This window comes from Carlito syrichta, unplaced genomic scaffold (genome assembly GCF_000164805.1).
Source record: "Carlito syrichta isolate Samal-C Ts95f unplaced genomic scaffold, Tarsius_syrichta-2.0.1 Scaffold311780, whole genome shotgun sequence".
Lineage (NCBI taxonomy): Eukaryota > Metazoa > Chordata > Mammalia > Primates > Tarsiidae > Carlito > Carlito syrichta.
Window position 1 is genome coordinate 734,278 of NW_007255876.1, and position 10,391 is coordinate 744,668.

The window sequence follows — 10,391 nt, forward strand, 5'->3', positions numbered from 1 at the left end:
AAACAACCAAAGTGCCCATCCATGGACAAACAGATTCTTAAACTGTGACATATGCTGACTGGGGTACCACTCAATCTTTAAAAGTAGAGAATTCTGTCATTTTGACAACGTGGATATACCTGGAGGACATTAAGCTAAGTGAAATAAGCCAGGCACAGAAAGACAAATACCACCTGATCTCCCTTAGATTTGGAAACTAAAAATGTAGAACTCACAGAAGTAGAGAGCAGAATGGTGGTTACCAGAGAGGCTGGAGGCGGGGGTACAAAGTTCCAGTTAGGAAAAATAAGTTCTGGGGTTCTATACACAGCAAGTGACTATCATTAGTAATAATTTCTATATTTCTAAATAGCTGAAAAAGAAAAATTTCAATGTTCTAACCACAAAGAAAGTGATGGATGTTAATTAGCCTGATTTGATCATTCTGCTTCATACACATGCAAGGAAGCATCACATTGTACCTCATGAAAGTATACAATTATTTGTCAACTAAAAATTTTAAAAATTAAAAAAAAACATACCAATAGCATGGCTTCTCACCCAGAGATTTTGGTTTAGCTGGTTTGGAGTGGGACCACAGGCATCGTGTGATACAAAAGTTCCTGTCAATGATTTTATTTAGTAGCCAAGGCTAAATCACTGAATTAGAGGAATGACTGCTACTTTTTTCCCAGCTCCATTTAGATATTCCTTTGAAATTAAAACTCCCTTGAAGCTCACTCCCTACTAATTTGCTGTGCTAATTGATAAAGAACATTTCTCTGAGCCTACGTGCATGCCTAGGACTTGCGGGACACTGAGACTGAAGGGTGTCAGACAGCCAGGAGTGACTGCCACAGAAGAAGAAGGCGGCAGGGCAAGTGCTTCCCAGAAGGCCGGCTAGAATGAGCACAACAGCTAGGCGTGAATTTGTGACCGGGCAATCTGAACTCAGGAAAGGAACTCAGGATTCCACAGCCTCCCAGTAAGCTCCACTACAACCCAACCAATCCTGAATTGACAAGCCAAGGACTTGTTCAAACCAACCAATCACTTTCCCTTGTGGAGCTTCATGGTTTTTGACGGTATTAACCCATCCTCGCCCTTTGTGGAGAGAGATGGTTGGTCACACAAAGGCAGGAATACCAGGACATGGGAAATCATTAGGGGTAAGGGGTTCCATTTGGGTCTGTCACACAAGAAAAGCAGGCAAGAGAACCAGAGATTGCGTATAGACAATCCAAATGGATTATATAGTCCCTGGTAAAACTGGAAAGAGGCCGGGCTCGGTGGCTCAGCCTGTAATCCTAGCACTTTGAGAGGCTGAAGTGAGAGGATTGCCTGAGCCCAGGGGTTTGAGACCAGCCTGAGCAACTTGGCGAGACCTCGTCTCTACAATAAATCAAAAAATTAGCCTTGGCTAGGCTCAGTGACTCAGCCTGTAATCCCAGCACTTTGGGTGGCCGAGGCGAATGGATTGCCTGAGCCCGCTGGTTTGAGACTAGCCTGGGCAACTTGGTGAGACCTCATCTCCAATAAATCAAAAATTAGCTGGGCATGGTAGTGCGCACTTGTAGTTTTGGCTACTTGAAAGGCAGAGGCGGAAGGGTCGCCGGAGCCCAGCAGGTCAATACTGTGGGTGGCTGTGAGTGTGCCACTGCACTTCAACCTGGGCGACAGAGTTGAGACTCCAACTCAAAAAAACCAAACCAAAACAAAAAACTGGAAAGAAACCTAGACAGAGGCAGACAACATTGGTTCCAGTCCTGGCTGTGTTATTAACTAGATCATATATCTAGAAGTTCTCTGGACCTCAACTTCCTTTGTTTGCAAATAAGATGAGGTAGAGGAGTTTGGGATACTAATCAAAGAAATGCATATTAAAACACCACAGAAGCACTATCATTCACCTTTAGCAAAAATCAGAAATGATACCAATCAAAGACTACGAGTTTACGGGTAACATTGGTATTCCCAGTCTTGAAAAGTGCCCTGGCAATATAAGCCATTAAAATGTTCAATTAAATAAAATGTTCAATTAAAATATAAGCCATTAAAATGTTCACACTTGTGATGGCTTATTTGTCAACATGACAGGGCCACATGATGCCCAGATGTTTGGTTAAACAGTATTTGTGGGTGTGTCTGTGAGGTGTTTCTGGATGAGATTAACATTTGAATCATGGACTGAGTGAAGCAGATTGTCCTGTGCAAGGTGAGTGTGCTTCATCCAATCTGTTGAAGGCCTGAATGTAATCAAAGGTTGAGTAAGAAAGCATTCTCTCTGCCTTGCTGCCTTTGAGCTGGGACATTAGTTTTCTCCTGCCTAATCAGTCGTGGACTGGAACCCACTCCACGGGCTCTCCTGGTTCTGCTTGCTAACTGCAGATCTCAGGACTTCTCAGCCTCCACAATCATGTGAGCCAATTCCTTATCGTAAATGTATATGTAAATATCATACTGGTTCTGTTTCAATGACTAATACAACATCCTTTGATAAAGTAATCCTATTTCTGAGATTTTATACTAAGAAAATGTACACTTTAAAAGATTTTTGTAAAACAAGCTACATGCACAGTGTTATTAATTACAGGGCTATTTCTAATAGTGAAAAAGTGAAAAGAATACATGTTTAACAACTGAAGAATGACTACATAAATTGTAGTGCGTCCATCCAAAAGAAAATTATGCAGCCATTCAACTAATAATCATGAGGACTATGGAGCAACATGGGAAAGTGTTTACAATTAGGTGTGAATTTATTTTTTAAAAAGCAGAACAAAAATTATATAAACACTATAGTTACAAGTAAGAAAAAGTAAACCATGAAAAAATCCGTATGTTTGGGTCATGGGATTATACATGCAACTTTTTATAACTTTCCTTTACCAGTATAACATATTAAAAAGTTAATGAACGGTATAAAATACAAACAATGAGGGGGTTCAATTAACAGTAGCTCTTAAGTAGACTTCAGAGTTTAAAAATATTAATACTGGAATTCTACTTTGTAAAGATTCTGAGATGGGGCTGGGGTGCCTATGTACTTAAACACACACATACACACACACACGCCCCACCCCTCCATACCCAAATACATAGGCGATTCTGATGCAAGGTAGGCAAATTCTCAGCATAAAATTCCACAGATCTATGGAAAGCACGGGAGATATTCCAGCGACAAGCTTGGCATTGTCTACGAGGCACCATGGGTGACGAGAGCCGGGCTGTTCTTGGTGTGCCTGGGCTGCCACAGCCATTGTCGTTGGTGTGGTGGCTATGGACAATCTGAGGTGTCGCCCTCTGAGCAGGACTGCTTCACAAGGCGGAAGGCCTCCAGGAACTCGTTGATGTCGATGTGGCCATCCTTGTTGAAATCGATGCTTCGAGCAAGGTCACAGATGCAGTCATCCGTGATGTCAATATTCATATGAGAGCTGAAAAGCTTCCAGGTCTGCCTGAACTCGTCCAGTGAGATGAACCCTTATCAGAGGGAGGAGATCATGTCAGTGAGTCCATCTAGTTTTTGATGTTCATTTCCGCTGACAGAGACATCCAAGGTCTAGTATTTAGTTTAAACTCCCACTGGATCACCAAAGTTTCTCAACTGGAAGCGGTTTACTCCTCTCCCTCCAAGGGACATTAGGCAATGCTGGAGCCACTTTTGATGACCATGACTGAGGTGGGGATGAGATGCTACTGTCATCTAGTAGATAAGGGTCAGAGATGCTGCCAAACATTCTACAATGCACGAGATGGACCCTTGAACAAAAAGTCAACAGTACCACTGCTGTGATACCCTGCAGTAAATCATCTCAAACAAGCCAGGCTCGGTGGCTCAGCCTGTAATCCCACGCCTTTGGGAGGCTGAGGTGAGTGGATTGCCTGAGCCCACGGGTTCGAGACCTGCCTGGGCAACGAGACCTCATCTCTACAACAAATCAAAAAATCAGCCAGACGTGGTAGTGCGCGCCTATAATTCCGGCTACTTGGAAAGCTGAGGCGGAAGGATCGCCGGAGCCCACCAGGTCGAGGCTGCAGTGGCCGGGAGTGGCCACTGCACTCCAGTCTGGGCAACAGAGTGAGACTCCAACTCCCCCCCCCAAAAAAAGAAAAGAAAAAATCATCTCAAACATATAGTAATTTATTCTGCTTATAAGAAGTCTTTAGGCCCATGCATCCATGGTCAATTGTTTTTTTGCCTGGGCAATAAAGTGAGACCCTGTCTCTATGTCTCCAAAAAAAAAAAGAAAGAAAGAAAAAAAAAATTAGCGCTTGCCTGTAGTTCTAGCTACTTGGGAGGCTGAGGCAAGAAGAATGCTTGAGCCCAGGAATTTGGGGCTGCAGTGAGCTATGGCTGTGCCACTGTACTCTGACCTGGGCAACAGAGTGAGACCAAGTCTCTAAAAAATAAAAATAAAAAACAAATCACGTGTGGTACTTCATACCCAATAGGATGGCTATAATAAAAAATAGACAACAAGTGCTGGTTGAGGATGTAGAGAAGTTGAAACCCTCATACATTGTTGTTGAGAATGTAAAATGGTTCAGCTGCTGTGGAAAACAATTTGGTAATTTCTCAAAAAGTTTAGCACAGAATTATCATATGACCCAGCAACTGCACTTCTAGGTACATACCCAAGAGAACTAAAAACATATGTTCACACAAAAAAGTTGTACATGAATGGCCATAACACCATTGTTCATAATAGCCCAAAACAGAAGTGATCCAAACGTCAATCCACTGATGACGGGATAAACAAAAGGTGGCCTATCCATACAATGGAATATTATTCAGCCATAAAAAAGAATGAAGGGCTGGGCACGGTGGCTCACAATTGCAATCCTAGCACTCTGGGAGGCTGGGGCAGGAGGATTGCTTGAGCCCAGGAGTTCGAGATCAGCCTAGGCAACATCGCTAGACCTCATCTCTACAAAAAATTTTCTTTAAAATTAGCCAGGCGGGATGGACATGGTGGCTCAAGCCTGTAATCCCAGCACTTTGGGAGGCCAAGGCGAGAGGGTTAGAGACCAGCCTGGGCAAGTTGGTGACACCTCATTTCTACAATAAATCAAAATATTTATCAGGTATGGTGGCGCCTGAATGTAGTTCCAGCTACTTGGAAGATTGAGGCGGAAGGATTGCCTGAGCCCAGCAGGTCGAGCCTGCAGTGGCTGTAAGCATGCCACTGCACTCCAGCCTGGGCAACAGACTCCAACCCCCCACCCCCCCCAAAAAAGTAGCCAGGTGTGGTGGTGTATGTCTGTAGTCCCAGCTATTTGGGAGGCTGAGTTGGAAGGATCATCTGAGCCCAGGAGATCAGGACATGTGCAGTGATCATGCCACTGTACTCCAACCTGGGCAACAGAGTAAGACTCTGACTCAAAAGAAAAGAAAAAATGAATGAAGAACTGATACTGTTACAATAAGGATGAATCAAAACATTATGCTAAATGAAAGAACCCAGCACCAAAGGCCACATATTGTATGATTCCATGTAGTCCAGAATAGGCAAATCCATAGAGACGGAAAGTAGACAGAATGATTGTTAGGGGCCAGTGGAGAGGGGTTAGGTAATGGGGAGTGATGGGTATGGGGTTTCTTTTTAGGGTAACACAAATGTTCTAAAATTAGATAGTGATGATGGCTATCCAACCTTGTGCATATACAAAAAACCACTGAGCTGTACACTTTTTTTCTTTAAGTAGGAGTCTCACTCTTGCCCAGGTTGGAGCGTAGTGGCACATTCAAGGCCACTGCAGTCTCAACCTGCTGGGCTCAGGTGATTGATCCTTCCACTTCAGCTTTCCAAGTAGCCAGAATCACAGGTGCGCTCCACCACATCCAGTTAATTTTTTTGATTTATCGTAGAGACAGGGTCTCCCCAAGTTTCCCAGGCTGGTTTCAAACCCCTGGACTCAGGCAATCCTCTCTCCTCCGCCTCCCAAAGTGCTGGGATTACAGGCATGAGTTATGGCACTCGGCCTGAACCGTACGCTTTAAATGGGTAAATTATATGACATGTGAGTTATACCTCATAATAAAAGTAATAACATTGAAAAAAGCCTTTGGACACTGGGGAAACAGCATGAAGGTGTACAGGACCTCCCTGTACATTTTTGCAACTTCCTGTGTATTCATAGTTATTTCAAAATGTAAAATTTTGGGTTTTTAAAAAAAATACTGTGGGAGTGAGATTGCAAATGTCTTCCTGTTCTAGACACTCTTCTGTAGTTCGTGGCTTTGATGGAATGATAGGTACGTGCCATCTTCTAATAACTGTTCTTCCTACAGGAAGCGCTCATTCAGTTCATTCTTCTCCGCCCCGCCCCTTTCTATATGGGCTGCGTATACTGCTCACGTACATTGCCAGTGTCTGCTTTTATAAGCACGGATGCTGCTTACTTTGCTCCCCAGATGCCTGAGTGGAGATGAATCAGAATGAACCAGGTGGGGCACCAGAGGGTCTGAGGTAAAACACTTGCTCTGTATCAGAAGCAATAGAAGGATGAGTGCCTTTACCTGAATGATCACTGTCTATGATCCTGAAAATGGTCTCCAGGTTGGATCGATTTCGATAGAGTGTTTCTAGCAAGCTTGACTGAATATTCTGCAAAACAAAAAAAAAGCACCAAATTTTCCTTCTGCATCTTATGTTTGGGTTTGTTCTAATATATAATTAACACAAAATCAACCCTGACAATCACATGCTCTTGAAAAAACCTGAAGATATTGTACCATCCCTCCACCCCCTTTCACCTCTTTCAGCCTACCAGATAATCTTGTGGTTTAAGAAGTAGCTAACCCATGATGAAACTGTCCTAAAATTGCCTGTGGTCATGGTTATACATACAGGTTGAGTATCCCTCATCTGAAAAGCTTGGGACCAGAAGTGTTCTGGATTTGGGATTCTTTTGAATTTCAGAACATTTGCATATACATAATGAGGTATCTTGAGGATAGGACTCAAGTCTAAACATAAAAGTCCTTTTATGCTTCATATACACCTTATACACATAGCCTGAAGGTGGTTTCATACAATATTTTAAATAATTCTGTGCATGAAACAAAGTTTGTGTACACTGAACCATTAGAAAACAAAGGTGTCAGGTACATAATTTTCCACTTGTAGTGTCATGTTGGCACTCAAAAAGTTCCAATTTGGGAGCATTTTGGATTTCTGGTTGAGGTGTTTAATATACCAGGGGTACCAAAAAATGTGTACACATTTTAGGAGATGTTATCTATGTATTACTTTTTGAAGTACTTTTCAGAAGTGTCTGGATGCTGATGGTAAGTTACCTACTTTGAACACCTCTTGCAATTGCAGAAGTCAAATATGACTTGTATTCATCTTATAATTTTAATATAGTTTTTTTCTTTCTTAAAATGTGTATACATTTTTGGGGTACCCTCTATGTATTTGCAAATATGTTAAAAGCCATTTAATTGTATGCTTTAAATGGAGGAATTGCATGTTACATGAATTACATTGCAATACAGCTGTTTTTTAAAAGGAGTACCTGGCCCAAGGTCTCACATATGTTACATGTTCAAAAAGTACTTATTGGATAAATACTTTTTTAAGCAGGGGAAGTAGCATGGTTTCAAGAAAAGAACATGGGGCTTGAGGTTAGACAGACATGGGTTGAGTCACAAATTCTAAGTTCTCTGACCCCAGGCAAGTTGCCTCTGGCAGCGTCCTCCAGGTATAATGATGCTGGTAGCACTCACCTCTTGGAGTGGTCTTAAAATTTTTTATTTTATTTTAAAGATGTGGGGTGAGCCGGGCTTGGTGGCTCAGCCTGTAATCCTGCGCCTTAGGAGGCTGAGGTGAGTGAATTGCCTGAGCCTGCGGGTTCGAGACGCGCCTGGGCAACTTGGTAAGACCTCATCTCTACAACAAATCAAAAAATTAGCCGGGTGTGGTAGCGCACGCCTGTAGTTCCAGCTACTTGGAAGACTGAGGCGGGAGGATTGCCGGAGCCCAGCAGGTCGAGGCTGCGGTGGCCAGGAGCAGCCACTGCACTCTAGTCTGAGCGACAGATTGAGACTCCAACTCAAAAAAAAAAAAAAAGATGTGGGGTGCAATTCAGGATGGTTTTAAGGATTAACTGAGGCATCATATGTAAATCCCTTAACACAAAGTCTGACACATGGAATCTCAACAAATGGTTGTTCCCTTGCTCACCCATCCTGCTTTTTGGGATCTTGAGAGCTGGCTGTTTCTTGGAGTTCTCCCTACGTGGCTTCCTAGTCCACAGCATGCTCTCACCCACCATTAGCACACTGTTACCTCATGGCTCAGTTGTTCCTCGGCCAAGTCCTCCAGCCAGGACCTGTACTCCAGTGTGTTGTCTGCTGAGCTGCTCACCAGCTGCGGCCTCAGCATCCTCCAAGGCAGTCCCAGATGCAACACAGACTCCACCGCTGCTGCCCAGTCGCTCAGAGAAATTGAACCTGCAGAGAAAGAGCTCACTGTTGATTTGCCACCTAGACACCTAATTTCCTGACCAATGGTGTGCACATCTTTATCCTGACATTCCTCTTACTATCTGTAGGTAATAGACATAATGGGCTGGGTATGGTGGCTCATGTCTGTCATCTCAGCACTTTGGGAGGTGGAGGAGAGAGGATTGCCGGAGCTCAGGGGTTTGAGACCAGCCTGAGCAACAAGGAGAGACCTCATCTCTACAATTAAAAAAAAAAAAAATTAGCCGGGTGTGGTGGCATGTGCCTGTAATTCTAACTACTTGGAAGGCTGAGGTGGAAGGATTGCCTGAGCCCAGCAGGCTGAGGCTGCAGTGGCCATGAGCATGCCACTGCAATAGCCTGGGCGACAGAGTGAGACTCTGACTCAAAAACAGGAAGGAAGGAAGGAAGGAAGGAAGGAAGGAAGGAAGGAAGGAAGGAAGGAAGGAAGAGAGACAGAGAGAGAGAGAGAGAGAAAGAACGAACAGATACTGTCACTAGTTTTGCTGGTCATGGCAGAGGTGGTTGGAAACTAGGCTTGCAGATAAAATGCAGGCTGTCTAGTTAAATTTGAATTCCAGACAGACAACAAAGTATATACTGTGTGTGTCAAATATTGCACAAAAGTTATCGTTTGTCTATTTGTCTGTCTATAATTCAAACCTAATTAGGCATCTTAAATTTTAACTTACTGAATCTGATAACATTTCTGGACGTCACATAAGATTCTTGTAAATAATATCCTAAAACACTATACATATACAACAACAATTTTAGGGTTTTTTTGAGTCGAGGTTTCATTCTATTACCCAGCTGAAGTGCAGTGGCACGGTCATGGCTCACCGCAACCTCAGTCTTCTGAGCAGCTGGAACTACAGGTATTACCAGCACGCCTGGCTAATTTTTTAATTTTTTTGTAGAGACGAGGTCTCGCTATATTGTCCAGGCTGGTCTCAAACTCCTGGGCACAAGCATTTCACCTGCCTCAGCCTCCCAAAGTGCTGGAATTACAGGTATGAACCCCTGAGCCTGGCTGCATTGATTATTTAAAAATAATTAAACCTAAATTCTGTAGAATATATGATTCACTAAAATTCTTGGAAGACTACAATATGTACAAGAAGATACTGCTATAAAGTTATAAATGTTATTGCTATCTTTAAACAGGGATATATTTAGTCAATGTCCGTTAGACATTTCATTGAATTGAGCAAAGACAAAATATTGAGCTTGGATAATAGACATGGTCTAGGTAAGCACATAACAACTACAAGTCAAGTCATTGAGGTTTCACTAACTAGTCTTAGATACACCTCTTGTAACTTCGCCCACTGTTTTCTTGCTTAGTTCTAGCCCTGTTACCCTTCCTCTGACCCCATTTCTTTTCTTTCTTTTTTTTTTTTGAGTTGGAGTCTCACTCTGTCACCCAGACTGGAGTGCAGTGGCCGCTCTCGGCCACCGCAGCCTCAACCTGCTGGGCTCCGGCGATCCTTCTGCCTCAGCCTCCCGAGTAACCGGAATCCATTTCTTTTCACCATCTCCATCTATAGTTGGCCAAGTTCATATTCTGTTAAGAGCTTAGGGCCGGGCTCGGTGGCTCAGTTTGTAATCCCAGCACTTTGGGAGGCTGAGGCGAGAGGATTGCCTGAGCCCGTGGGTTTGAGACCAGCCCAGGCAACCTGGCGAGAGACCTCGTCTCTACAATAAATAAATAAATAGCCGGATGTGGTAGTGCACATCTGTAGTTCTGGTTACTCGGAAGGTTGAGGCAGAAGGATCGCTGGAGCCCAGAAGATTGATGCTGGGGTGGCCGTGAGCGTGCGTGCCATGTGGCATGCTTAGAATTTTAAAATTTGGAACAAAATAAATATGACATTAATTTTTTTTTTTTGAGTCAGAGTCTCACTCTGTCGCCCAGGCTGGAGTGCAGTGGCACTCT

The 10,391-nt window shown here is 43.4% G+C and overlaps 1 protein-coding gene across 1 annotated transcript in view; it reads right to left on the reverse strand.

The window, feature by feature from the left end:
- Positions 1-3,256: 3,256 nt before the first annotated feature.
- PPEF2 (protein phosphatase with EF-hand domain 2) overlaps positions 3,257-10,391 on the reverse strand; it is a 39,232-nt gene continuing 32,097 nt past the window's right edge. Inside the window, exons 15-17 of the mRNA XM_008069063.1 lie at positions 8,277-8,440; positions 6,503-6,590; positions 3,257-3,462 (exon numbers count right to left, since the gene is read on the reverse strand). Of these exons, the coding sequence (XP_008067254.1) occupies positions 3,257-3,462; positions 6,503-6,590; positions 8,277-8,440 (458 nt within the window). The remainder of the gene's footprint in view (positions 3,463-6,502; positions 6,591-8,276; positions 8,441-10,391) is intronic.